The sequence below is a fragment of the Pezoporus occidentalis genome, unplaced genomic scaffold (genome assembly GCF_034315485.1).
Source record: "Pezoporus occidentalis ecotype Australia unplaced genomic scaffold, CSIRO_AGI_Poc_V1 ctg33, whole genome shotgun sequence".
Lineage (NCBI taxonomy): Eukaryota > Metazoa > Chordata > Aves > Psittaciformes > Psittacidae > Pezoporus > Pezoporus occidentalis.
This window is the reverse complement of record NW_026915268.1, coordinates 6,206,684-6,234,612: the sequence shown is the minus strand read 5'-3', so window position 1 is coordinate 6,234,612 and position 27,929 is coordinate 6,206,684. Positions and strand designations below refer to the sequence as shown.

General features: G+C 58.8%; 5 protein-coding genes and 1 long non-coding RNA gene across 7 annotated transcripts in view; 4 read left to right on the top strand and 2 right to left on the bottom strand.

Annotated features, from left to right (window-relative positions):
* Window positions 1-27,929, top strand: part of SIL1 (SIL1 nucleotide exchange factor) — a 198,853-nt gene that overhangs the window by 27,044 nt on the left and 143,880 nt on the right. The gene's annotated exons all lie outside the window — the stretch shown is intronic.
* Window positions 1-27,929, bottom strand: part of LOC134169050 (uncharacterized) — a 129,623-nt gene that overhangs the window by 37,039 nt on the left and 64,655 nt on the right. The window lies entirely within an intron of this gene.
* On the top strand, window positions 50-7,747 carry PROB1 (proline rich basic protein 1). Its single transcript, XM_062629252.1, has one exon. The coding sequence runs from the start codon at window positions 2,551-2,553 to the stop codon at window positions 7,390-7,392; it is 4,842 nt and encodes a 1,613-aa protein (XP_062485236.1). The 5' UTR covers window positions 50-2,550; the 3' UTR covers window positions 7,393-7,747.
* Window positions 8,252-9,535, top strand: MZB1 (marginal zone B and B1 cell specific protein). Its single transcript, XM_062629253.1, has 4 exons — window positions 8,252-8,581; window positions 8,842-8,948; window positions 9,033-9,137; window positions 9,243-9,535. Exons 1-4 carry the CDS (start codon window positions 8,267-8,269, stop codon window positions 9,418-9,420), a joined length of 705 nt encoding a protein of 234 aa, XP_062485237.1. The 5' UTR covers window positions 8,252-8,266; the 3' UTR covers window positions 9,421-9,535.
* Window positions 9,567-13,930, top strand: SLC23A1 (solute carrier family 23 member 1). The gene is made up of 15 exons (XM_062629251.1): window positions 9,567-9,856; window positions 10,321-10,392; window positions 10,558-10,659; window positions 10,737-10,894; window positions 10,969-11,057; window positions 11,140-11,207; window positions 11,275-11,456; window positions 11,558-11,678; window positions 11,782-11,938; window positions 12,074-12,221; window positions 12,338-12,443; window positions 12,518-12,647; window positions 12,825-12,968; window positions 13,095-13,190; window positions 13,296-13,930. The coding sequence occupies exons 1-15, from the start codon at window positions 9,821-9,823 to the stop codon at window positions 13,541-13,543; spliced, it is 1,857 nt and encodes a 618-aa protein (XP_062485235.1). The 5' UTR covers window positions 9,567-9,820; the 3' UTR covers window positions 13,544-13,930.
* On the bottom strand, window positions 15,700-24,642 carry PAIP2 (poly(A) binding protein interacting protein 2). Of its 2 annotated transcripts, none has more exons than XM_062629284.1 (4): window positions 24,590-24,642; window positions 20,409-20,568; window positions 17,978-18,157; window positions 15,700-16,786 (listed from the first exon to the last, which is right to left on the bottom strand). In XM_062629284.1, the coding sequence occupies exons 2-4, from the start codon at window positions 20,544-20,546 to the stop codon at window positions 16,721-16,723; spliced, it is 384 nt and encodes a 127-aa protein (XP_062485268.1). In that variant the 5' UTR covers window positions 20,547-20,568; window positions 24,590-24,642; the 3' UTR covers window positions 15,700-16,720. The 2 variants fall into 2 exon arrangements, with proteins under 2 accessions (XP_062485268.1, XP_062485270.1); XM_062629286.1 differs by lacking the exon at window positions 24,590-24,642 and adding an exon at window positions 20,922-21,068.

The window sequence follows — 27,929 nt, the reverse complement described above, 5'->3', positions numbered from 1 at the left end:
GGTCCGCGGGGTGCGCTCGTGTCCGCGCTGCGGGGAGCGGGCCCGGGCCGGGGCTGCCCATGGGCACGGCGGGGCTGCCGCGCTCCGGGCCCCGCTGTGGGGCGGGCGCTTCGCTCCCGGCATCGCCCCTGCGCCGTGCCTGCACCACGGTGCGTACCGCAGAGAGCCCAGGGCTCGGTCACTGATAAACCCGAGCTGTTGGTGCCTGCCCCGAGCGAACACGTTCCACCCCTGGGTGCCGAAGGGCTTGACGCACGGAGCTGCCGGCGTGGCCTGGACCGCCAGACCCCTTCCGAAACCCGCCGGCAGCCTTTGCCAGGCAGGGCCGGTGTTTCCCGCTCCTCTGAGGCTGCGTAACGCGGGTCCAGCATGGGAGAGGCACGGCCTGCCTTCATCCTTGCTGCCTCCCGCAAGCTTCCCAGCCGCGGGAGGCGGGCATGCACAGATCTGGCACAGAAACCGACTTAATAAGTAAAGGCAGTAGCAAGTCCATAGGCAGCATCACGGTGGCTTAAACGTAAATCAGTGTTTAATGAACACGTCCGGCTCAACCCGGTCCACCCGTTGTTCTGTAACGTGTTTGTGCCTCGTTCTGCTCCCACACCCCCACCCCGCGCTGCTCTCAATGGGTGTATTCTGGTTGGTGGGAGAACGGCTGGGATCCCCACCGTGCCCTCCTCCCTCTTTCCTGCTTAGAATTCCCACCCCACACCGCACTGGGGGGATGGACGCAGGAGCAGGAGGTGCAGCCTCTTGGTGTGCTGCCCAGCCGGGGCTGCCCAGCCGGTTCCCTCCCTGCTCCAACACACCCAGACAGGTTGTTCCGGCAGCCTCGGGGATGTTGGAAGAAACCTGCCAGGCCAGCAGCCCGTGCTGCAGCCGGCCGTGCTTTTCCCTATGGAGCAGGGGGTGTCCAGGGTCATCCCGTCACCGGCAGCACTGGGAGCGAGTGCCGGGGAAGCGGATGAGGGGCCGAGCCTCCGGTGGTAGTTTCCATCCACCCTCGCAGCCTCCGGTTTGTCACAGCTGTTGACACCGTTTCGGGTTTGGCAAGAGCTGGAGTGGAGGATGCAGCAGCAACAGGAATTGTGCTGGAAAAGAGGCAGAGGGAGGTTTAAAGCTGCTTCTTTACATGAGTTGTTGCCCTAAATCTGCCTCACACAGGGCAGCAGGAGATGTAGGCAGAGGCATGAGGCCCTTTCCCCACGTTCCTAGGGATTGCGGCAGGGATCCTCCCACTAGGTTGATGGTTTTAGGTTACAGCTCCCACAGCTCGTGTTCCCCTTGTCTCTGCTCTGCCCTCCCTCCTTGCCCCAGCAGTGGCACCCCAGATGTACCAACTGGACCGACCTCCCCCTCCCACCGAGTACCAGTGGCACTGGGAAGCTGGGCATGACCCTTGGCAGAGGAGAGGGAATGAAACAGCATCTCTGGGATGTGGACCAAGGGATCGGCTCAGCCCGAGGGGACTTTCATCCCCTCTGCTTGTACATCCAAATCCAGCAGCAGGTGGATGTGTGCTCATCCCCACAGTGCTCCCGCCTGTGCCTCACAGGGCTGGAGCCAGCAGTGACTCAGCAGGTGCCTGCCAGGCTGCCATGAGCTGTGCTGGAGCAGGAGCTGGACTCTGGGATGCTCCAAGGACCCCTCACATCCAGAGGGGGATGGAGCACCCAAGCAGCAGCCCAAGGTTTTGGGGTGCACTGAGCCATGCAGGGGGCTCCTGTGCTGGCAGCCACATCCCACTGGGTTCCTGCAGAGCCAGGCTGTAGGGACTGAGGCCACCCGCTCAAGGATACTGTGATGGTAAGTGCTGCCCATAGGCAGGTCTCCTCCCCTCCCCATGGGCACAAATGCCTCCTGCAAGCACAGCCCTGCTGGGCAGCAAAGGGTTAAGCACCACACCGGCTACCATGGGAGCCTTCCTCCGTGCCAAAGTTTAAATTTAGTCCCTGCATGAACCCAGAGGACTTGGGCATCGGGTTGCTCTGGGTCTGGCAGTGCCGGCAAGCACCTGCTGCTGCTGCTGTGCAGTGAAAATCCCCCTCCAAAGCTAGGACTGGGCTCCAGCGGCGACAGCAGCGGGGCCGGCACGCTGCAGGGACCCTCGTGCCATGCCAGGCAGCCAGCAGCCTGCTCTGAGTGTCCCCAAACAGGCCAGTCCTACCTGTGCATCGTTCGGCTCCAGTGAGTCCCAGAGGTGCTCAGTGCCTGCTTTGACATGAAGCCTTGAGTTGGCTCCTGGCTGCTTGTGACTAATTATGGGGGAGCTGCTGCTTGGGGCAGGGTGGGGTTTGCGGGAAGCCCCCAGGATGAGACCACTGCAGTGGGGCAGGCAGAGGCACTGGGAAAAGAGCCGTGATGGGGATGTAGCAGCAGCCTGGGGCTGCGGTTGTGCCCTGCAGGGGATGGGACAAGCCTGCAGTAGTCTGCGGGTCCCCCAGCTAGTGCTGCATTGGGGGGCACCCATGCGGGTACCCCTATGGGGTGCGGGGTGCTGACACCTCACCTGTGGGTTTGGGGATCAGCGGCGCGGGTGTGGGGCAGGGGATGGTGCTGGCAGCCCCCCGGCAGCCCCCTAAGGCCGGGGGTGGCGGTGGCATCCCGGCAATGCGCTTGGCATCGCCGGCCCGGGCTGGCGCTCGCAGATGTCCATGTGATCAAGGGGCTGCTCAGCGCTGCGCCGGGTCCAGCCGCCGTGAGGGCGAGGCAGCCAGAAGGTCGAGCCGGCGTCCCCGGCAGAGCGTCCCCAGCACCCGGGAGGGCCTCCCCCGGCACCCGCTGGCGCCCCTCGGGGTCACCCCTGCCATGATGCCCCGCGGGAAGAGGGACCCGGGGCTGCTGTCCCACGCCGAGCTGCCCGGCACCGATGGCGAGGGCGGCCGCAGCAGCGGGGACGGCCGGCGCTCCGTGTCGGAGGAGGAGGAGGAGGGCCCCCTCCCCGGCCTCCCCCGCGACGACCTCGCCAAGAGCATGTCGGGCTCCTCCGTGTCGTCCTACCACTCTGCCCTGTGCTCCGACGGGACGGAGACCTTCAAGGACTGCCTGGAGTTCCTGGACGAGGAGGGGGGGACCCCCCCCAGGGCTGCCCCCAGCGTCCCCCCGCCGCCCGGCCCCCTCGCACGCCCGCGGCAGGCTCAGCTGTCCATCGCGGCTAAGAATAGCCCAGCGCCGGGGCAGGGCGGCAGGATGGGTCCCCTCGGTGGGGACCGGCAGGCTGTCACCACCACCACCACCACCGGCAGCGGGGAGCTGGCTCTGCCCAGGGGGATGCTCGGCGAGGGGCCCAGCGATTCGGATGAGGTGGACGGCGAGGTGCGGGCACTCACGGCCAGGGCTTTCCGGAGCATCTCTGGTCCCCCCGGCTCCCGGCTCGACATGTGCAGCTCCCACACCTCCTCCAGCCTCTCCAACTCACTGTCGGAGGACGGCGGGCGGCCGCGGAGGTGGCCGATGGCTGGCGGCGAGCCCCGGGGCACCGCGGCACCTCTCCACGGCAGGGTGTGCTGGCCCTTCCCCGCCGGCATGGACGGGGAGCTGCTGGGCTTGCTGGGAAAGGAACAGTTTGAGTGCGTGGATGTGGAGCTGGAGAGCGGTGAGGCCAGGAAGGGCCATGGCAAGAAGAGGACTGTCCCGAAGCGGCAGATCCTGCTGAAGAGGAAGGAGAGGAAGGAAACAGGTTTTGTCCCCCGGGGGGATGCCCCGGCCCCGCAGCCCGTGCCCCCTGCCAGGAAGGAGCCCCCCAGCAAGGGCAGAGCCATCGGTGAGGACTTTAGGCTCAACTACAAGCAGTTCATGAAGACAGCTTCCCTGGATGCCGACACCAGCAAGACCAGGGCGGCCTCTTGCCTGGTGAAGAACGTCCTCGCCAAGAAAATGCAGTACGAGCAGAGGATCAAGATGGAGCAGAAGGGGCTGCGGGGCAGCTCGACCTCTTCGGGGCCATCCTCCGCCGGCACCGACCTGCTGGGTGATGGTCTGGAAGGCAAGTCCAGCTCCTTATCCCGCTCCGACTGCAGCTTCTCAGCGGAGGACTTGCGGGGTGGCGGGATGCCGGTGGCGCCGGTGGCCATGGGGACCGCCGCCACCACCCACCCCACCAAGGGGGTGGTGCTGAGCAAGGCGACCAGGGAGAACGTCTGCAAGCTGAAGAAGACCTTCAATGAGCTCAACGAGAGGCTCAAGTACCAGGAGGTGATGGAGGGCCGCTGGCTGCCCGGCGCCACCGAGGAGCCGCCGCCGGAGAGGATCCGCTACCGGCAAGCACGTGCCTTGTTCGAAGCGCAGCCTGGAGTGGGGAAGGTGCTGGATGTCGCCCCGAGGTTTGGGAGAGCTCCGAAGCCCTGGCCCAGCTTGAGGCAGCGAGCCATCTGCCCCGGCCACCCCCAGACCCTGCCCGCCGAGCCCGACACCTTCCCTGCTGTGCCGCCGCGCCGCACCTTCACCTCCCGGGCACAGGACGTGAGGCTGGTGCCGCAGAACCGACACGAGGAGAAGCCCCCGGCGGCGCCGCGCCAGCCCCCCAGTCCCCCGGCACGGCGGTCCCCGCCGCCCGTCCCCCCCAAGCCGGAGGAGAAGGGGAAGGGGCGCATCCCGCAACCCCGCGACGTGCGCAAGCTGGTGAAGAGCAGCTACAACCTCTGCTTCGGGACCGCCGGCGCATCCCGCGGCACCACGGCCCCGCCGAGCAGCGCGGAGCCGGCCCCGGCCGCCCCGCTGGTGATCCACTGCAGCTCGGTGCGCCGCCGGGAGCCAGCGCCGCAGCCGGGACACGAGGAGGTGCCGGCAGAGCCGGCCCCGCTGTGTGCCCGGGGCAGCCGCTCCTCACCCCCGCGCCGCTCCCCCGTGCACATCACCAGGGTCCAGGCCACACGACGGGGCTCGGCTGCGGCGGAGGGGCCACCGGCGTCCCCCCCGCGCCGGGAGCGCAGCGAGATCCGGGTCCCGCCGCGGGCAGCGACGGCCGAGGGGGTGCCCCACATGGAGACCCACCTCCACGTGCTGCTGGGCCCGCGGTCCGGGGAAGGGTTCCCGGCTCAGAGCAGCGCGGTGCTGCGGACAGAGAAAACCGTCCTGCTCCCGCCGCCGCCACCGAGCCCCACGGAAGGACACGGCCACGGTGGCCCCGGAGGGCTCCCCGCCAGCGGTGACCCCCATCCCGGGTCGGTGGCTGGCAGCACCGCGGCCCCGCAGCCGGGGAAGCCGGCAGCAAGAAGCGCGCCAGAGCCGCCTGCAAGAGAGCAGGGGCAGCCCCGGGCCCCGGCCCGGCTGGTGTCGGTGGGGAGCGGCGGCTCCGAGGGTGGCTCCGGCCCCGTCGCCCCGTTCCGAGGTGGGGAGGGCGGTGAGGCTGCCTCTACCCGGCTGCCGGAGCGGAGGGAGCCCTGGGAGCGTTCACCGACGTGGCCGGCAGCCACCGAGCCGGCCCCTCCCGCTGCCCCGGCGGAGAACTCCAGCTACTTGGCAATTCCGGAGAAAGCCCCCAAACCCGCTCCGGTGCCAACGCTGCCCTCGGTCCCCAGCGCGGCCAGCGGGTCCTTTGGGACCCCTGCACTCCCCAGCCCGGCCACTGCACCCTTTGGGACCCCTGCAGCCCCCAACCCAATCACTGCACCCATTGGGACCCCTGCAGTCCCCAACCCAATCACTGCACCCATTGGGACCCCTGCAGTCCCCAACCCAATCACTGCACCCTTTGGGACCCCTGCAGCCTCCAACCCAATCACTGCACCCTTTGGGACCCCTGCAGCCCCCAACCCAATCACTGCACCCATTGGGACCCCTGCAGTCCCCAACCCAATCACTGCACCCTTTGGGACCCCTGCAGCCTCCAACCCAATCACTGCACCCTTTGGGACCCCTGCAGTCCCCAACCCAATCACTGCACCCTTTGGGACCCCTGCAGCCTCCAACCCAATCACTGCACCCTTTGGGACCCCTGCAGTCCCCAACCCAATCACTGCACCCTTTGGGACCCCTGCAGTCCCCAACCCAAGCAGTGCACCCCTTGTGACCCCTGCAGTCCCCAACCCAGCCAGTGCACCCTTTGGGGCCCCCTTGGTCCCCAACCTTGCCAGTGCACCCTTTGGGACCCCCTTTGTCCCCAAGCCAGCCAGCGCGTCTTTTGGGACTGCCACAGTCCCCAGCATGACCAACTCACCCTTTGGCTGCCCATCAGCCTCCAGGCTGGCCAGCGTATCGTATGGGACTTCCTTGGTCTCCAACCCTACCAACAAGTCTTTTGGGACCCCCTTGATCCCCTACCCAGCCAGTGCATCCTTTGGGACCCCTTTAATCCCCAGCCTGTGCAGTGCATCATTTGGGACCTCTTTGGTCCCTAATCCATCAAGTGTATCCTTCGGGACCCCCTTGGTCCCTAACTCAGCCAGTGCATCTTTTGGGACCTCCTTGGTCCCTAACTCAGCTAATGCATTCTTTGGCACCCCATTGGTCCCCAGCCGATCCAGCACATCCTTTGGGACCCCCCTGGTCCCTAACTCAGCCAGTGCTTCTTTTGAGAGCCCCTTGGTCTCCAATCAATCCAGCACATCCTTTGGGTCCCCCTTGGGCACCAGCCCAGTCCCCACTTCCTTTGGACACCCACCAGTCTCCAGCATAGCCAGCTCATTCTTTGGATCCCCGCTGGTCCCCAGCCCGGCCAGTGCTCCACTGGGGGCCGGTGTGTCGCCCCTGCCCGGTGGGGAAGTGCCCTGGAGCAAACCCAGCGCCGAGCCCCACCTGCCCCGGCCCCCCGAAAGCCTTGGGGCTGCAGAGCACCCGGTGCCCTCAGCCCAGCCTCAGCCTCGCCTCGAGGATGCTCCCCACTTCCTAAGGAGGACTGATGGTGCCTCTCCGAGCAGTAAGAACACACCAAGCTCCACCAAGCCCTTTGCTCCCCACCTGCCCACACACCGGAGGATGCTCGTGGATCCCGACAGTGGGAAATGCTACTACATGGAGCCCCCACGGCAGCCCCAGCTGAAAACACTGTACGACCCCGAGACCGGGCAGTACCTGGAGGTGCTCGTCCCACCAGTGGCATCGCACGCCGGGCTCTACCAAGCTCCTTACAACCCCCTGGTCATGCCACCGGGGGTCTATGGCCCACCTTATGTGCCCTACAGTGGCTTCCAGGGGCTCCCGGTACCCCCGGCACCCTCTGCCCCGTCTCCAGTGCACCCTGAGCCACCGGCTGCTGACAACCCCAGCTTCTCTGGGACCTTCAGCTCTGCTCCCAAGGGCGAGGGGCCGCCCGCTGTGGGGGGTCCCGACTGCGGGTACCTGGAGAGCCTGTACTATATCCCCACAGGGATGCGGGCCAGCCCTGGCCCTGGCCAGCCCCCTGCCCGCACCAGCCCTGCAAGGCCCGAGCAGGGACAACTGCTCCGGATGTGATGGTCCTCGATGGATGTGAATGGCCGGGCTTTAACCCCAACGTAAGCATCACCCCCAGCGTGGGAGAGCCCCGCTGTCCACGACTGAGCTGCTGAGGAGCTGAGCAGGAGTTTGCACTGGCTGGACCTCAATGGACTGCATGGGAATGGGGAGGAAAAGCATTTCCCAATGCGAGCATGTGGCAGCCCCGGGGGGGGGGGGGGAGCAAAGGGACCAGATGCACGGCCCCCGCTTTCCCAGTGTTGCTGGTCCTGTCCCAAGGAAGACCTGGGCTGTTTGAATGGCCACGGCTGCAGCACGGACACCCCGGCACAGCAGTGAAGATGCTGAGACACCATTAAATGTTCCATCTTCACCCTGTCTTTGTGTGGTCTGTAAAGGGGGTCAGGGGCTCCCGCTGGCACTTTGGGGGGCTGAAGGACTTGGGCACTGCAGTCCATCCATGTCCATCTGTCCCAGAGTGTCCAAGGGGAGCAGGCGGGGGTTCTGTGATCATCAGTAAGCCCTGAACCCAGCCCTTGAACCCCAAACCCCAATGCTGAGCCTCAGACCTCTGATCTGAGTCCCCAGTCCTTGAACCCCAAACTGAGCACCAAAGCTTAGTCCTGAACCTCACATCTCATCCCTGAGACCCAGCCTTGAACACCAAACCCTGATCCTCAAGCCTCACTCCTGAACCCCCAGCCCTGACCCCAGACCCCATCTCTGACCGGCAAACCCAGCCTTGACCCCCAAGCCCCATCCCTGAGCCCCAAGTCGCCATCCCATCCCCATCCCAGGTAGGATCAAGCCATCCCAGGGAGGGTTTGTGTCCAGGCTCAGGCCTGGACTGATTCACACCAAACCCCTCCCCGAGAGGGGCCAGGGACACCCCATGCACCCCACCCCAACACCCCGGGGACGGCCACGTCAGCCGGATGCAGGTGCCTCAGGCGTGCATCAGTGCCCGGGGGTTATATCGGCCCCCCGCTGCCCCCCGGCACCATCGCACCGCGGCAGGATGCAGCCGGCGCTGCTGCGGCTGCTCCTGAGCCTGCTGACAGCGACGGGAGGGGAGGGGATGTGCGGGGACCCCCCCGCCGCCCCGGCCCGCTCCATCCCCGCACCGCGGCTCAGCGCCGAGGAGCGGCTCTCGCCCCACATGCCCGAGTCCCTGCTCTGCGACGCCTGCCACGCCATCGCCTTCCAGGTGGGGACCGGGGAGAGGGGGCCCAGCACCGGGAGCGAGAGCCCCGCGGGGATGCTCTGGCTGGGGAGGTGCTGCTGGATCCCCGGAGCAGCCCTCTGGGACCAGCGAGCTCCCTTGCTCATGGAGCCACCATCCCCATGCAAAAGCGCTTCCACTGATGGGCCTCAAGGAAGAGGATGCAGACCCCTGCCCGCTGGGGCGCAGGGTCATGATGGAGGCTGCCACCATTACTGGCCCATTTCTGCCCTTTTTCACCCCAGATTGAGGAGCAGCTCAGCAGGGCAGAGGGGAAAGTGGGCAAGAAGGTGCTGAGCGAGTCCGACTACATGGAGGTGCTGGAGAGGAGCTGCTCGCAGGGCTGGGAGAGGTGAGCGGGGTGTCCCTATGGGGTGTCCCTGGGGATGGGGTGTCCCAGAGATGGGGTCTCACCACCCCCTGCCTCTCCCCGCAGCTATGGGGGGCAGGAGCTGGATGGGGAGAAGCGTCTGGCGGGGCCGGGGCTGCCAGTGCAGGAGCCCATGAGTGTGATGGTGACGGGGGGCCCCTGGCCGGGCAGGTAAGGGGGGAAGGGGGCTGTGTGTTGGCAGTGGGGGGGTGCCGGGCACTGTCCCCTCCTCACCATGGCAGGGGCGCGCTGTGCCCCACACGTGGCTCCCCGCAGGCTGTCCAAGACGTGCCACGGCGCCGTGGGGGAGCGGGGCGAGGCGCGGCTCTATGGGGCGCACCGGCGGGGCCCGGCCGCGCTGCGGGAGCTGCTGTGCCACGGGGACAAGGGGCCCTGCACCGGCGGCAAGGCCGGGGGGGCGGCCCCCCCCAAGGCGCTGCAGAACGAGCTGTAGCCCCGCTGCGGTTAATGCTTAATGCCCCGGCGACCTTCGGAACCGACTTCGTCCCCAGCGGGAGCCGCCGCGCCGGGAGGCGGGAGCTCCCCATCGCCGCTGTCACCGCGTCCCTCCGTGATGCCGCCGACACCCAGTGTCCCGGCCCCCCCAGCGGGGCTGCTCCGGGCTCTAATGTTTGACCAGCGCGGTGCTGCGCGCCCGCGGTGCCAGCCCCAATTAAAGCAGTTAATGGCTGATCCGTCCCCGAGGCAGCACTCCCCGGTTTCACAACCCGCAGCCAATGGTGGCCTCGCTGCCTGCCACCCCGTGCCACGGCCCGGGTGGTGACTAAAGTCCTTCCCCATGGCCATAAAACCCCCGTGCGGTGACATCGCCGCCGGGGCCGCATCACCGGAGGATGGGGACGCGCTCGGGAGACCTGGCTCAGCCCCAGGTGAACGCAGCCTCTGACACCATCCCCATCCCATCCCCATCCCTGTCCCCTCCTCAGCCGTATCCCAGGCAGCAGGGAGGGAGGTGGGTGACGGGAGGGACTGGAGCCCCCAGCGGTGGCCAGCTCAGGGCTGTGATGCCCAGCAAAAGGCAAAGGATGGGGTGAGCCTGGGGGCTGCGGTGGAGCCCGGGACCAAGGGGACATGCGGGGATGCTGCGGCCGGGACTGGCTGTGCTGGCAGCGTGGCCCAGGCACCCAGGGGCAGGGGGGATCCCCCCCGCTCCAACCTCCCCTGGGCACAAACCATCCCGCAGGGACCGGTGGGGTTGGAGCCCAGGCCCCTCTCTGGGATCGGAGCCGCCGCACGTGCGGAGCCGTGGCCCTTGAGTCCCCAGGGCAGAGCCCCGCTCCCATGGGACACCCGGGACAGCACTGACCCGGCTCCTCCTCGCCCTCACTGCCAGAATGGGAGCCTGGCTCCCACCCGCACCGACCCCCCTTGTCCCCCTGGGAAGGAGCCGCCTGCAGCAGGCAGGGTGAGTACCGGGGCACCCCCGAACCCTCCTGCACTGCACCATCGCGTGGACACCAGGAGCGGGACCCCCGCATCCCTGAGGGCGCAAGGGGTCCCTGTGCCACCCCTGGGGACACTGCGGGGTCCCTGTGGCGAGCTGGGGCTGAGCCGAGTCCCCACACGCCAGGAGCCCAAGGAGGGTGCCAGGGCCCCCCGGCCGGAGGTGGACATGCTCTACAAGATCGAGGATGTGCCCCCCTGGTACCTCTGCATCCTGCTCGGCTTCCAGGTACAGCCTGCAAGGGGGCAGCCCCCATGGGCCCCTGCTCCCACCCCAGCCCCGCTGAGCCCCCCGTTCCCCCCCAGCACTACCTGACCTGCTTCAGCGGCACCATTGCAGTCCCCTTCCTGCTGGCTGAGAGCCTGTGCGTGGGCAAGGACCAGCTCACCGTCAGCTACCTCATCGGCACCATCTTCACCTGCGTTGGCATCACCACCCTCATCCAGACCACCGTGGGCATCAGGTAGAGCCGCGGCACCGGCAGGGACCCACTGCTGCCCCGCAGGCCATGGGCACAGCATCCCCTGTCCCTCCCAGGCTGCCCCTCTTCCAGGCGAGCGCTCTGGCCTTCCTCGTCCCAGCCAAGTCCATCCTGGCCCTGGAGAAGTGGCGCTGCCCCCCTGAAGGTGAGGGCAGAGGGGAGCAGGGGGGATCCAGCCACTCCCCCCCCCCCCATCCAGGCACCACCTCATCCCCCTCCATCCCCAGAGCAGATCTACGGCAACTGGGTGCTGCCGCTCAACACGTCCCACATCTGGCAGCCCCGCATGCGAGAGGTACGGCCCACCCTGCCCCGGGACCCCGCAGCGCCCCGCAGCGCACTGACCCCTGCCCTCCCTGCAGATCCAGGGAGCCATCGTCGTGTCCAGCCTGGTGGAGGTGGCCATCGGGCTGCTGGGGCTGCCCGGGGCGCTGCTCAGCTACATCGGGCCGCTGACCGTCACTCCCACCGTGTCCCTCATCGGGCTCTCCGTGTTCCAGGCGGCCGGCGAGCGGGCCGGCTCCCACTGGGGCATCGCCGCGCTGTACGGCACGGGGATGGGGGGACAAAGGGGTCGGGGTGTCCCTAATGGAGCCAGGAGGATGCTGGGGTACGAGGGGCCTCCCGCGTCTCTCTTCCCCCCAGGACCATCTTCCTGATCGTCCTGTTCGCGCAGTACCTGCGGCACGTCACCATCTGCCTGCCCGGCTACCGGCGCGGCCGGGGCTTCGTGCTGCTCCGCATCCAGATCTTCAAGATGTTCCCGGTAGGGACTGGCCGGGAGCCACCAGGTCCTGGAGCATCCCCAAACCCCCCCTGTTTCTACACACGGGCGATGCAGGGGGTGTGCCCGGTCCGTGCCCCTGCAGATCATCATGGCCATCATGGTGGTGTGGCTGCTCTGCTATGTGCTGACGCGCACCGGCGTCTTCCCCAGCGAGCCCGAGGCGTACGGATACAAGGCCAGGACGGATGCAAGGGGGGAGATCCTGTCCGTGGCACCCTGGTTTCGGGTGCCCTACCCCTGTGAGTGCCAGGCAGAGGCACGGGTCCCTTCAACGCCCCTTCACCCTGAGGGATGCAGCATCAGTTGGGCTGGGGAGCACTGTTGGTGCCAGGTCCCTGTGTTGGGACCCTGGCATTGTGCTCTGCTCCCGGCAGGCCAGTGGGGTCTGCCCACGGTGACCTCGGCGGCCGTGCTGGGCATGTTCAGTGCCACACTGGCGGGCATCATCGAGTCCATTGGGGACTACTACTCCTGTGCCCGGCTGGCAGGAGCCCCCCCGCCCCCCGTGCACGCCATCAACAGGTACAGCAGCTGCCCCCCACCCTGGTGCCCTGCTCATGCCACAGATCCCTGTGGGACCGGGCAGGGATGCTGCGGGGCAGCAGCGGTGGGGACCAGCCCGTCCGTGCTGTTCCCAGGGGCATTTTCACTGAAGGCGTCTCCTGCATCATCGCGGGGCTGCTGGGCACCGGCAACGGCTCCACCTCCTCCAGCCCCAACATTGGTGTCCTGGGCATCACAAAGGTACCGGGGCCTGGGCTGGGTCCCGCTCGGCCGGGGCACATGGGCACCGTCACCCGCTGCCCGTTTCCGTGCAGGTGGGGAGCAGGAGGGTGATCCAGTACGGGGCTGGGATCATGCTCCTGCTGGGCACCATCGGGAAGTTCACGGCGCTCTTCGCCTCCCTGCCCGACCCCGTCCTCGGGGGGATGTTCTGCACCTTGTTCGGTAACCCTGCCGCAGCCACCCCTCAAACCCACCCACCGCGCTGCCACCAGCACCCTGGGGCCCTTTCCCTGCAGGCTCAGGGGGAGCCTTTGAGCCACCAGCGCACCCCAGTGCCGGCTCCCGGCTGGCACCAGCAGCACCGTGGGTGCCTCCAGCACAGCCGCGTCTCCCCGGCAGGCATGATCACGGCCGTCGGCCTCTCCAACCTGCAGTTCGTCGACATGAACTCCTCCCGCAACCTCTTCGTGTTGGGCTTCGCCATGTTCTTTGGGCTGACGCTGCCGAACTACCTGGATTCCCACCCCAAGGCCATTAACACAGGTACCCGCCGGCCACGGCGAGCCCCAGTGCTGCGGGTCTGGGGAGCGAGGAGGGCAGATCCATGGATTAATGAGGTGAACCCGGCTCCCCGCAGCACGGCCTGGCTCAGTCCCCGCGCTCTCGCAGGTGTCCCCGAGCTGGACCAGATCCTGACGGTGCTGCTGACGACGGAGATGTTTGTCGGGGGGCTCATCGCCTTCGTCCTGGACAACACCATCCCGGGTAATGGAAGCACACGGGGCCACAAGGACTAACTGGGGGGACTGGTTGGGAGCTACAGGAGGGGCTCACGGGGCAAGGGGTCTGACCCGGTGCCGGCTGCCGCAGGGACGCAGGAGGAGCGAGGGCTGGTGCAGTGGAAGGCGGGCGCGCACTCGGACAGCACCTCCCGCGCCAGCCTCCGGAGCTACGACTTCCCCTTCGGGATGGGCGCTGTGCGGCGCAGCCGGTGGCTCCGGCGGGTTCCCATCTGCCCCCTGTTCACCGGGTTCAAGGCCCAGGCGAGGGGCGGTGGCGTGGGGGCCACAGACGTGCAGGACGCGGCCGATGGGGTCTCGGTGTGCACCAAGGTGTGAGCGAGGGGAGGGCTCGTGCCCCAGTGCCGCAGAAGCCGAGCCGAGCTCCATGGGTGCTGTTGGGGCACCAAAGCCGAGGCTTCCGGTGCTCATCTCCAACGCAGGATTAGGGAAACTCCAAGCTGCCCTTTGGGGACAGCCCAAGCTCCCGGGTGCCGGCCTGGGGACCACGGCCCCCGGGGTCACCGCTCCACCAAGCTTTGGCTGGTGGAGCTCCTTCGGCCTGAAGCTCGTGAGACACCACCAGAGCCATGGACTGTCACGCTGTGCCCCTGGCTTCGGCAGGGCTACCCGGCGTGGGCTCTGTGTGGGGTGCAGCATCCACACCAGTGTAAGAGGCCGACTTCAAGATCATGCATTGAAAGTAATAAAATAACATCGAAGCCCTCCCAGTGTCTTTGCTGCATCCTGCACCATCCCCCCCACCCTTCCTGCATTGCAAAGGCGTCAGCACCTTGCCATGCTCCTGCCTGGGCTGTCCCACATCGACACGTGCTGGGTTTCACCCAGGCCGAGCAGCCCCACGGTCAGGGGGCTTCCGTCCCAACCCCAGTGCAGTGGGGGGTGGTTCAGCACAAGCCCTTGTCAGACCCATCAGGGAACGAAACCAGGACAGTTTAACAAGTGAAAAGGGGGAAAAACCCACCCAAACCCCCAAGTGATGCAAACACACCTGCTCACACCTCCCACAGGCACAGCATGGAAGAGCCCCCGCTCTCCTGCTGCTGTCCCAGTGTTGCTGCAGGGCTGGATGTGACAGTGTGCAACACCTCTTTGGGCAGCAATGCCCTCACCCAGCATTTTTCCCTCCTGCTGGGGCTGGAGCAGGAGAAAGCCCCAGCGCTGTTCAACAACAGCCACAGCACCCACCCCGCTATCAGCTCTGGTTCAGTCAGGAACCCCAGGCCCAGGCAGGCGGTGTGGGAGTTCACCTCCGACAAAGGTGCTGCTGGCACAGCTTGCTGAGGTACAGCAGGGAAGAGCACAGGAATTGTGCTGCTCTCTTGCACAACGGCAGCATTCAGGTGCCAATCGCCCCCAGGCAACCGCACCCGGCCGAAACTCGGGCAGGAGGCTCCTGCCAAGCCAGCGCCGCAGCGTGCAGGGGTTCGCTGCTCACACTCCCACTCCAGCTAAAAATAAGGCAGCACATGGCTGCTTCCTGACCTTCTGTCTTCAGATGTACCAGGTTGAACTGCAGCCAAGCTGGTGAAACGCCAGAAGAGGATTGTTGCTTCTCTAGGGCCAAATCTCTGGTTAGGAAAGGGGAAAGTACTGCTCAGTAAGGAGCCAGGATAATTGTGATGAACGTTCTGAAGAGCAACAGCAAAATAAGAGTTGGTTTGGCTGAGTTCCTCTAAGAGGGTTGGACAAGAAACCTGGAGAGGGGCTTTGGACAAGGGCCTGTAGGGACAGGCCAAGGGGAATGGCTTTAACCTGCCAGAGGGGAGACTGAGATGAGCTCTTAGGCAGAAGCTCTTCCCTGTGAGGGTGCTGAGGCGCTGGCACAGGGTGCCCAGAGAAGCTGTGGCTGCCCCATCCCTGGCAGTGTTCAAGGCCAGGTTGGACACAGGGGCTTGGAGCAAGCTGCTCCAGTGGAAGGTGTCCCTGCCCGTGGCAGGGGCTGGAGCTGGATGAGCTTTAAGGTCCCTTCCAACCCAAACCACTCTGTGATTCTATGAAGACCAACACAGTAACGTGGGTAACCCCTGCATAAAGGCACCACTCCTGCACATCCTGCAGCACTGTGTGATTTCTGAAGTGTTTTCATTTGGTTTAACTGGAGCCTAAAGACAAAATAAAAGATATTAAGAGCAAGGCTGGATAAAGTTATAAAGCAAGGGGCGGATCAGCTCACCCACAGCCACCCAGTTCACAGAGTAAGGCTGGGGAGCACCCCAGCTCTGGCAGCCCCACTCTGACACCCCTTTATAGGGTGCTGCCCATGCTGCCAGCAGCAGTGGCGCTGCACCAGGATTAGCAGCAGTGAGAAGGAAGGAAAACCTGCCCAGGCAGGGAGGCAGGGGGAAGGAGTCCAAGCTCACGAGTATCCTGGGCTATCACCTTACCAAGAGCCCTAAGGGAAGTGTACCGGCAGCACACCCTCCCTCGCCCCTGCACGCTGCCAGCAGCACATTCACGAGACAGCCACCACATCAGTTCTACTCTTATTTATTTTTTTAAATATTTTTGAAAAAATATAATTTTTTTACAATATTTTCAACTTAAACACTATTCACACTGAACACGTATGGCAGCTTAACCTACCCCAGTATGAAGTTTAAGAAGCCAAAACTGTTCTAGCTTTATTAAAAGAAAAAACAAAAACGAAACAAAAGAAGTTGTTGTGCTGTAGACTATCGTGTAGTGATGATTAAACAAAGCAAGGGCAAAGCACCACTCAAATCACTAATGCTAGGCTCGGCTTGGTTAAACCCAGCTCTAATAAAGTCATATGCTAAAAGTTACATAGGCAGTGCTATGTATTTATCTGGGTTCTTGGAAGAAATTGTGATGAAACTCACATCTCCTTGAACATAATCGGGAAGTTGGGGTGTTTCTAACATGATCACGTACTGCGAAGCGCGGGGGATTCCTCCTTCCAGCCCCTCGGGTGTTAGCTCAGTAGCTGAGATCTACGACTCTGCACAGGTCTGTAAGGTTTCGGTCATGGCTCATGCTGCTGAAAAGGAGCATGAGGGTTCTTTAAGGGGAAAAATTAACATTAGTAACAGTATTTCCAAGGAAAGTTAGCCTATTTGCATAACAATCAGATATCCTTGCTTGCTTTTTGTCCCGAAGTTAAGGCATTATCAGGTGCAAGCTAGCACCAGTTAACACAGACCATCCATGGCAAATTCCAAGTCCTGTTTTAGAAAGACAGAGTCTGCAGAAGGTTTTATAAACGTGGTACTTTGTCTCAACTTGACTGGTGCTTCTTACCTCACTGCCTCCTTCCAGAGAGCCAGGGCCCAATTATGTTTCCATTAAACTTTTGACAGATTTACTTAATAACAGTCTCAGCACTTTTATTGAGCATGCAAGACTAACAAAACTTTGGCAATGCATAAGTGTAACACAGTGACAAGAAGAGAGAGCTTTTACAATTAAATCTTCTAATACTGGCTTCACAGTGTGGAAATTGTGCTACATCCACCAAGAGAGGGCCCAGTCTACTCAAATATTTAAGTACTTCACACCAGGAACAAACTCCTTTGCGTTTGGATTCAGATTACTCTTGACCTGAGGAAGGGAAAAACAGAAGTCCAGTTGAATCATTATTTTCATCCTCCATTTTTAAGCTGACAGCATTAGGAACAGTTTATGGGTTTAGAGTAACAGGCACTTGATGGGGGTTTTGCATCTATCAAGAGCCTCTCTGATCACTGAAAGAGCACACTCCCCTGTGCTAGTAGCCCAATTATCCACCCTTCCTTAGTACCACCTGGATGTTTCAGTCAGATGAAGGCTCAGGGAACGAGAAACAAGGAAACCACAGGCATGCATCAAATGCAGCTACTTGGCTTAATGCTGAAAAAGCTTTTTCTGAAGCCAAGCTGCTAAACCATGCCATGAGGTTTTTAGATCTTGCTTATTTAAGCAAGAGGAGACTTGTTCCAGGAACTCCATCCGTTTCTGGGAATTTAATGTATATGAGCACTGTATTGATTTTCTACATTTCCATGCCTGTGACTACCCTGTCTTGATACTTGGCAAGCTGCTGCTCTGCAATGTCCTGCAGTTACAGACATGCAGCATCTTCAAACTGAGCTCTTTATCATGAGGAAACGGAGGGGTTTTTGTGCTCCAAAACTGCTGCCTGCAGCTACTTAAGCTTGGAGAAGTAGGACCTGACAGTGTTATTTGTACTCTGTACCAGTACCCATGTATTATGTTAGGGAAAATAGGTATGTGGTGCCCCTTCCTATCAGTTAAGCTCTGACAAGTCACACAGTAAGAACGAGGGGAGTCATGTGGGGTTGCCTTTCCCTTCCTTAGAATCTCTACAAAAGGGATCTGCTATGGTTTGCACAATCCAAACCAGAACACAGCTCATTCCTACCCCACACATAACTGGTGACAGATGCTCAGTTAAACCTTTGCAGTCTTGTCACCAAATGGCACTTCAGCGTTCGCGCTTCACACACTGCCTTTTTTTCTTAACACACTCTGTATCCCCAAACCCACTCGAGTTTATTCCACGGGCTAGCAAAGGCCCCATGTGGTTATGAAGAAAACCACTGAACAGGTCACATCACTTGGGGGAACATCCCTTGCCCAACTGTTCCACATTCCCCCTCCACCAGAGCCAGGCACAGTTTAAGAGTCTCTGGCTTATGTGTAAAGGATTTTGCCCTGCCATTATCACCCATAAAAATCAGCCTTGGTCAAAGAGATGTCAAGCTTGAGAAATATGATGAGAAACCAATTTACCACCAGATCCTCCAGTGATGAGCTGTCACTGATAACAAGGTCATTGAACTGGTCCTGGATTTGATCCATTGTTTGTGGGAGATCACGGGCTGGAATAAACCATTCGTGCTCCTCCTCCTCTTCCAGCATCTCCTGGAAGCAGCGCTCAATAAATTCTTCTTCCCACAACTCCTCTTCGATCTATACAATGAGAAGAAACTGCCTCATCAACAAACTTCTCAAGAGCTTGGGCCTTCATTCCAAGGTCTGTGCACCCAGCTGGCTTGCTTTCTAGCTGTGCACCAGGACTTGCAGCAGAACACCATGTTCGTGCTGCAGGGAGGCAATCAGCTTGGGTTTTTTAACGTAGGAAAGTGCTTTGTCCCAGGAACTTGGACTGCAGATAAAGGGAATGGCAGGAGAACACCCCAGCTGTGCCATTTGCTGCTTGTTACAAGCAAAAGGAGAAGGAAAATATTGGTTCCAAGTGAAAATTTCAGACGTACCAACTAGCCTGGACTCAACTCACTGCGAGTATGAGGAAGGGAACAGGGACAACACATGCAGCCGGGCACACTCCTGGGGAAAAAATAACCACTGCCTGTGCCTTGGCACAGGGAACAAGCAGCATTTCCTTGGCTTTAGGTTATGTGTTCACCCAGTTCTCCTAAGGAACTCCACATGATCTTAGTGGTTGTTAAGAATGCTGACCTGCTGTGCTCTAAGCAGGGCAAATCAACTGATGCAGAACTGCCACTGCTGCAAAGACTAAAGGAAAGTTTTGCTTGGTTGTTCAGTAAACAAGCTTTGGAGGGAGTTCATCCCAACAAGTTTTCCATGTCCTGCATTGCAGTACTTAGGGAAATAGAAGCTGGTGTGAATGACTTGCCAGAATGGAAAAATTATTCAGGACATATTTAAAAGTTCACTCAATGGAAGCTCTAACAAGTTTTCCTATCTATCCTTCACTCTGAAATTAAACACATGCTTGACCCTGAAGTGGAAATTCAGTTACCTACCACAGATACCAAACCAGAAAATGAAAGCCAGAGTTGAGGATTGCTGCAATATGCAGGTCCCCTGTGCCTGGGACAAACACACTCCCCAGCTCACTTGGTGCTCATGATACACAGCTCTGGGAACACGGACTCATCACCATATGCTCTAAGCCACTGTCACACAATTCAAACCCTGCATGAAGCCCTGACTTTGTGGTTTCCTCAACAGAGCACTCCAGCAAGGACAGGAGTCTCCCATCAACACTCCCCGAGGCACTGCGCCCGTCCTGCGCTGGGTAGAAGGCAGTGGCAGGCACACAGCCACAAACCAGTGTTACAGCAGGGGCTGCCTGGCACCGGTTGTTACATGGCTGTACACCTACAGGTGCCTCCAGAAGTGTTAAATAACATTTAGTTCCCCAAATACCTTGAAATTAAGACTGCCTGTTTAGATTTTCCAGCTCAAGTTTAACTTGTTCAGGTTCCCACCAAGAGATTTGCCTACTGCTGCACAGCCGGGCTGCCATGCGGTGTTTGCCTGCCTGCATACAACCAGTCTTCCCCCATGTTCCCACCTTTCCTCTACTCTGTTTATTCATGGCACAACACTCAGCTGCTTCCTCAAGAGCTACACATCCCCTATTCCAACTGCAGTACAGTGCCCAGGAGGAAACAGCCACCCAATGGGAAACAGCACCGAGAGCATCCTGGCCCTTTATGCACGAGAGAATTTACGTCTGGTGAGCAACCTGCATTTCAGATTAGCTTTGTGCCCTGCTGGCACCCTAGAGAGCAGCAGACATCCCATTTCAGCCACTCAGACTTCAGCACAGCCAAACTGTGCGGAGAAAGCAGCTATGCAAGTACAAAGATCAAGCTTTGATTGGAAAGGGGGCTGTTCCTCCTCCACAGGAGGAAAACTGTGTCCAGACGCAAGGTTAGAGATGAAGTTTAAGGCTTCCTTCCAATCTGGTTGCGAAGGCAAGCTGTAAAACAGACACTTCAGTATTAAGCAATGACCAGGACTATCACCCAACAGCTATGTCCACTGAATCCCTTTGGAAAGGCAGCCTTGGGAGAGGCAGGGAGGCGCTGGGACATACCCAGTTCAGAACTACAGCATGGCTGCACACATAAAACCTCTGCAGGCCAGCAGCCTACCTAGACTCATCCCTTCCAAAGTGCCAATAAGCTCCACCAACGTTGTTTCCCTCCCTCCCTCCTGCAGCAGCAGGGAATTACTGGATGTTTTCCACCAAGATTACAGAAAACTCATATTGCCAGAGAAGCTGAGATCTGTCTGTTCCACAGGGTTCTTCAGCAAGCTCATTTGAAAACCCCATCTCTGAAGGACTGCCAGTCTTTGACCCCGGATGCTAAGCCACAGCACCTTTCCCTTCAGCTAGAGAAGGGTAAAGCATACCACAACACATTTAGAGAAGGAAATGACTTGCCTGCCTGTTGAATTCCTCTTCATTCTCCATCCACATGTACTCCGCAAAGGGATTGTCATCTTCATGAGAATGACCATTTATGATCACATCTTCGCTGATGATGCTCGGGCTGGTGCTGCTGCGACTCGGATCTTTCATGGCTGTGTCTTTGAGTCAACGCCTGCAATTAAGAAATGCAGTAATTAAAGAGGTGCAGATTCACTCACCACCCTGCTCTGCACAAGGGAAGGCTGTGCATGGATGTGAAGGTTCTGGGTAGCCCTGCAGTGGCTGCAGCAGGGCTCTGCTCACTGCAACGGGAGCATCAGAAACGCTGTTTCCATTGTATGCAGCGACTAATTAATTTCCCCAAATTAAAGCTGGTCAAATCAGTAAATGCCAAGCACTGAGGCCAATTAAAAGGGACAGAAAGCAGCAGAAAGCACGCGTGCTTGCCAGTAGGAACGTATTTAAGGCAACACTGAAGACACAAAAAGGAAAACTTGCTTTCCAAAACACTTTCAAAGCTCCTACCAGAGTTTCAACAAACTCCACTGGAGATGAATTGTGCCCAGTGTCAGTACTGGTTCAGAGGCAGTGGGCATCGCTTCAGGGGAATTCCCAAGGATACCCATGCTAAGGGAAACTCAGCGTGGCTTTTAGCCCACCCAAATTCTATTACAGGACATCCTACTGCCTAGGAGACTTCAGGTAAAGCCAACATCATAACGCACTGGAAGTCAGTGCGTGCTCCCCTCTCCTCCCACTTCATTAGCACGGGTTGAGTCACGCCTGGAGAGCACTCAACACTTGTGTGTGTCAATGCTACGTGATACGGCAGCGTCCCAAGCCCCAGGAATGAAGGTACAGTTGGCAAGCGTGTCTTGTTCCACCTAACCCCAGTCAAAAGCAGGACAGAGCCTAAATTTGGGCTGAACCCTCGTCACAAGGAGGGTGCTGCAGCCTTTCTGTCAGTCTGGGTGAAGCTTGTAACTCTGAGCAGAGAGACCAAAGTCTGCTCCTCACAGCCCACGTCTTAACTGAAAACCTCATTTTACGAGGCAAGGCTGCTGCTTTTCCTGCACCGTGTTTAGCTACAGGTATCGATACTGGAACAGCTGAGTAGTTTGAGCTACCATTACTGGCAGTGTTAAACATTATACAAAGCATGTATGAAGCAATGAGCTAAAAAAAAAACCCCAAATCAAACTTGAATGTTCTTCTAGTGCTAACAATTTGCAATGGTGTGATGCAGCAGGCAAGAGAAAATAGGTTTATTTTATTCTCAAATCAACATTTTAGCCCATTACCCGCATATGAAAAAAATCAGTTGGAGAAGAGGGTATCAAAATACAGCCTCCATTGTGATTAGGGTACAAGGGCTTATCACATAGAAGCTCCTGTTTTGTCTTTATATTTCATTTGCTCCTTTTATCTATGGAATTAATGCAAGTTTTGGTTCAAAATGTCTTCTTGATAATCCCACGTCAAAACCCTGCCGCATCCAAGTGATCAGTTAAGAAAAAGACAAAGATAAAGGGACTTGCCTGGCTTGTTCTATTCAAGGTTTTTAAATCAAAGGCAAACCCAAGCACGGAAGTCACTGGAGCTCCCTTAGGAAGTACAACAAATGAGACCAGCACCCGGGTATTCTAGCAAGAGAAAACAGGTTCGTTTTGATGTTCTTTCAAAACAAACTTGCAAAGGTTTACTGGCAGCATTTAACATCAGGCAGGAAAAGACACTGCACTCAACACCCTAAGTCAAGCTTGAAACTGCTTTAAGCACCTTCAGCTGCTCACAAGCTAACAAACAGGCTGCACCAGAAGGAATAAAAGACCTCAGAGTCTCAAATGGCTAAATTCTTCCTTTTTTTTTAGCTGACAAAGTCAGCATTTTCACTTGTGGAGTGAATCCTGGTGCTGACAATTCACCAGGCTTTGTGCACATAAAGATTCACACTAAGGTGAACAACTGCAGCAGCAGTGTAAGGTACTCAGGCCACATTCCAGGCAACTTCTGTACAGAGAAGACTCCACCCAGGCAAGTCCATAATGATAAAAAAAATAAATAATATAAAAAAATCACAACCTCCTTGTTTGTGCAAAAGCTTGAGAGGTTCATTTACTGAATCATGGGCTGGCTTTCCAATTTCTTAAGTGTTCCCATAGAACATGAGCTATTCGCTTCAGGAGGGAGGACGAAGTTCCGTGTTGCACATTTGGACTGAAACAACTTTTTCCATTAGTGCCCAAAGACGATGGGGATGATTATCTTCAAGACAGATCCAGGGCTCAAGCTGAGCATCTCAAGTTTATCTGATGAAGCCCTAAATCTGCTAATGTTTTCCCACAGGAAAACAAGTCAACAAAACACTTCTGCATGAACAGTTGAGGAAGCCCCAGGCCAGTCCTGTACTCACAGCACTCCTTGTAAATTCATTTTCTGCAAGTTGCAATACCACAAGTAGAAAGAAATAAAACAAAAACTAAATCTCCCCATTTCACCCTTTCCAGATACAAACCAGCTGGCTTTCTGTGCTCATTTGTAAGGGCAAGACTAGTCTCATTTCACCAGATACAGGCTTTTTAGTCATGAGCTACAGGCAATTCTGAGGAGGCGACATCAACACCACTTTGGTCTTGCAAAAAGGCACAATCTAAGGCAGCTGCTGCAGAAAATGAGCCACAGCGACAGGCTCCACTGTGTTGTGAACAAAAATAAGATATTTTCCATCTGGGAGTAGGTGGGAAGCAAAGGATCTCAAAGCTCCTTACACTGGAGCAGGAAACAGAACATTAATAGTGCTAAGGAACAGAAACTACGGAGAATTTTGCCACATTGATGTGATTTGAGATCCAGCCCCAAATTATTCAGGCATTTTGGTGGGGAGTGGGGGTGATGCAGGAAGCACAGTGTAAATGGATAAACCCCAGGACTTTTATCAGAAATTAGCTACCCTGTAACAACAGGATTTCCAGGTATCTCCAAGTGTTTTCTGTATGAGGTACGGCACACGTTACTCCAGAACACCATTAAGGTCCATTAATCTACCCACTTCCCTGAATTTCGCTGCATTGATAGCAACGAGGAGCCCTGCACCAACCATCATCAAAATTCAAAGCTTTGCGACTGAAGATTTTGCATTTAAACCCTCATCACAAAAGAAGATTATCCACTGCCTGCTTCAGAAAACAAGGTTAAAGGACCTAATTCCACAGGGCAAAACCTGGGTCCTCGCCCCTGACAACGAAACTAGAGGGAAAACACGAAGCTCTTTGCTTCAAGCGCCCAAACACGACACAGAGAGGGAGCAGAACACCCGGATCTCCGCAGAGCTTAAGTTTAAGCGAAGGTGTTTTAGCAGCAAGGGAGTACTTTGAACTCCTGCCGAAGATGGTGGTACGTGTTTATTAACCAGCAATTGCTCCGGCGAGGCAGCAGCGCCAGCCAAGGTTTTTGTTATCTAATTAGATTAGCAAGTGGCAGTTATCAAGCAAACAAACTACACTCGACATAATAAACGGATTTCTTAATCGACTTCGCGACGATGCCAATGGTATCGGATGCAAACGCTTCGGAGCGTCACAGCGGGGTTAACGGAGAACAGCCGCTGGCTCGCCAGCGCCGAGGCGCACAAAGGAGCCGAGAGCAAAGCCCTCGCCGAGGGGAGCGGGGCGGGCAGGGCTGCACGGCGCGGGGGAAAGCAGAGCCCGCTCTCTCCTCGGTGCCGAGGTCTCCGGCACCGCGGACCCGTTTCGCTGCGGCGGGCTCCGGGCTCCGCCGCCACCGTCTAAGCCACGGAAGCCGAGTGGCCTCTGTCCCTCCCGGCGCGGCAGCGGCGACGAGCACCTCGGAACCACAGCTCCCCCCCCCTGCCCCTTACCCCCCCAACCCAGCTCCCGGTCCCCCGCACCGCCTCCCCCGCACGCTTTGTTCGCCCGCTGGGGCCGCCCCCGCGGCGGGGCTCGGTCCCGGCAGGCCCCGCGCCGCCCCCCGCAGGACCCGGATGGAGCCGCAGACAATGAGGACGGCGCCCGGGGCGGCCCCGCCGCGCAGGCCCCGCGCCCGCGGGGGAACGGGAGGGGAGGAAGGCGGGGGGGGGTGCACCCGGCACCGCCTCAGGGGAGGGGGCGGCTCCCCCCGCTCCCCCGCAGGAACAGCGGCCTCAGCGGCGGCCCGCGCTGCGCTCCCCGCCTCACCTGCGCGCAGAGGAAGGCCGCGGTGCGCCCGCCGCTCCGAGCTGCCCCTCCGCCGCTCCCCGCTCCGCTCCGCGCCCGCCGCCCCGCTCGCTCCCAGCGCCGCAGCCCGCCGGACGTGAGGTCACTTCCGCTACCTGCGTGCCCTCCCAGACGCCGCCCCTGTCCCGGAAGCGGTGAGGAGGCATGCCGGGAGCTGTGGTCCGGGACGGCCGCCATTTCGCGCGGCGGCGCGGGGCACGCCGGGAAGCGCAGTCCCGCGGGCAGGACCAGCCTCCATCTTGTGGCAGCGGACACCGTAAAGCCAACCGCCCGCGGCCGCAGCTGTGCGGGGAGGGCCCCGATCCCTCTGGGCACTGCCGCCACAGGAGGAGGTCTGCCCCGCCGTGCCCTGCCCTCCTTGAGGGCTCCTCGCGGCTCCCCGAGGGGACAGCAGCGAGCCCTGGGCCCCACTGAGGGACGGGCGGTTGAATACCTGGTGACAAAGCGGCCCGCACTAAGGCGATGGGTCCGCGCTGGACTCACGCACTTTTTAACAGCGTGTAGTAGGAAACGGGACACAACGGACGCTCTTTTCTAGGACCAGACTTAAACCCTAGTTACAAAATGAGTTGAAAGAACAATTTGTAATCTCTCCTTTGTCATCCCCACCTTTTTTGTTTTTCTTAAGGTGGAAATGACGCCTTCAGACAGCACCCATCAAAACCACTGCACAGCGGCAGTGATAGGAGCCATGTCCTCCCCCATCCCTGCAAATGCTTTGCCTAAGTATGACCTTTTCCACTCCTCTGATCTCTTAAAAGGAGTTAAACGTCGGAAGTAAAAGCGCCGTGCTCCACCCACGCTTTCTCTGGAGTTAGGCAGCACCACGCAACCTCCTGGGCTCAAGCCCCCCTCGGGATGATGGAGCCACCCACCGCAGAACACGTCCCTGTGCGCACCGGGCAGCCCCAGAGCGTGTGCTGGTGAGGACCGCGCTGTGCGGGAGCCGGGAGCCTTGGACAGCGCCGAGCCCCCTCCGTGGTGAGGAGCTGTGCGGGGGCTGTTCAGGCTCACAGCGCCCAGCCCCGCTCTGCTCTTCCCGTTCCGCCACCTGCCAGCATGGAAGGGCTCCTGTGCCGGGAGCGCGTGGGCTGCCCGCCGGCAGCCGCGGGGCTATCTGAGGAGAGCGGTTCATTAACACTTCTCGGCTCAGCCCTCAGCTTCCTTCCTTCCTCCTCCCTTGCAGTAAGGGAGAACCGAGTCCACACAGCCTCTCAGGTTCTCTGGGGACAGTCTCCTGCTTACACTGGTTTTTATTGCTCACCATTACTAACTTGCTCCCAGGGCCTTAAAGGTTCCCCCACAGCCTGTCATACACTAAATGCTTACCTCCATGCCAAGTACAACCTTAAAATAACCCTGCAAAGATCATCCTTAAAAAAAACAAGCCTCCCTCGAACTACTCGTAGTTCACAGCTATTTCCAGTTCTGTTTTATATGAAGTCCGACATGGTATCTGGCTTTATAATGGAGGCTTCTCTTTCTACTTATGGCCCTGTTGTGCCTCTGCTGAACTACACACACAGTGCAAAGAGGCAACAGCCTCCAGAGTTGCTTTTCCAAGTTGAAATTCATGTATGAAAGGTGGCATCTAAATTGCAGAACACCTAATATTTCATACTCCAGGCCTGCTGCACCTCACCCCTGGACACAGCAGATGCAATTCTAAAGAGTGTGCAGCCCGTGGCAAGAGCACATATCCATCCATCACCAAAATGCATTTCTGGTATCTGCCCTCACGACCAAGTTGTTCCAATGCTTTTTCGTCAGAAATCAGCACAAGGCACATAGCCACGGAGTGGTTTGGGTTGGAAGGGAGCTTAAAGCTCATCCAGCTCCAACCCCTGCCACGGGCAGGGACACCTTCCACTGGAGCAGCTTGCTCCAAGCCCCTGTGTCCAACCTGGCCTTGAACACTGCCAGGGATGGGGCAGCCACAGCTTCTCTGGGCACCCTGTGCCAGCACCTCAGCACCCTCACAGGGAAGAGCTTCTGCCCAAGAGCTCATCTCAGTCTCCCCTCTGGCAGGTTAAAGCCATTCCCCTTGGTCTGTCCCTACAGGTCCTTGTAAAAATAAATCTCTCCTCATTACAAAAGGTACCTTGCAGCAGCAGGTCTGATTTGACTTATTTTGTGGTGTATAAAAGCATCGTGTTGCACACATACAGGTGACTCACATCAAACTCATCATGGGTCTGAAGTAACAGGCATCCCTGCCAACACCCAAAACTGATAGCTGATAGGAGCGAGGAATATTCTGACTCTTCAGTTGGACTATACCACAACTCCTTTACACCTGGGAATTCTTTATGTTTGGATACCAAACATGATGTAACATCCTCCTCCAGTTTAATGCCCAGCACTTACACAGGTTAGCATTTACAACAGGCTGAGGAGGGAGATCACAAACTGCACAGCTGCTTACAGTGCAGGTGGTGGTTAAGGAAAGGCTACTTTAAAAATAAACCCCACATTTCCATGCATTATTCTGAACTGCATGGCGTAAGGAAACTTAAAATGCGTGGGGGAGGTGGAGATCTTCAAAAGGAATTCTTATCTACCATCTTTAGAAAGGGGGATGACTACCAACCACTGACTGCTTTGAAGTCAAGTCCTCTGCCTGGCTGATGAACTAAGCAGCTTCTTGGAGGCAGATGAATGATAAGCATCGTCATGAACATGAGGGGGGGCCAAGCGCATCCCTCTGTAACACAGTGAAAACAGAACTGACCCCAAGGCTACTGTCAGGGGCCTAGGAAAGGCAGGGAGGAGTTTTAAGACTGCCCCTCTGCATTGCCTTGACTCAATTTCATACAAATACGCACAGAATTTAGCACAACTGATGAGCGCAGTGTGCAAAGCAGTAACTTAGCTCTGTGAAAGTGCAAGAATGAGTCACTGCATGGCAAGATTCCCTAATTTGGATGTGCCATTTGAATAAAATCTGCACCACGAGCTGTGCATTAGCATTGCACCACTATGGAGTCCCCAGGGGAACTGCTGCCATCGCAGTAGGAGCTATCTAAGTTATACTTTACTCTTGCACAAAAGGGATCACACCTTCCCTTCCTGTGAAGGTCCAACAACAGGAAGTTGGAACTGGAACGACAAGTTATCAAGACTTCACCTCCACAAAACCATCTTGTATCTGCTAGAGGTATTTGCTTAACTAAATTAACCATTAGGGTTCAGCCTTCAACATCTGAAACCCCTTCTTTGGCACTGAAGCCTCCCTCAAGTTCAGGTTGGAGGAGGCATCCCTAGCCCTGTTTATCACACGAACATGCTGTGTCTTCAGCTT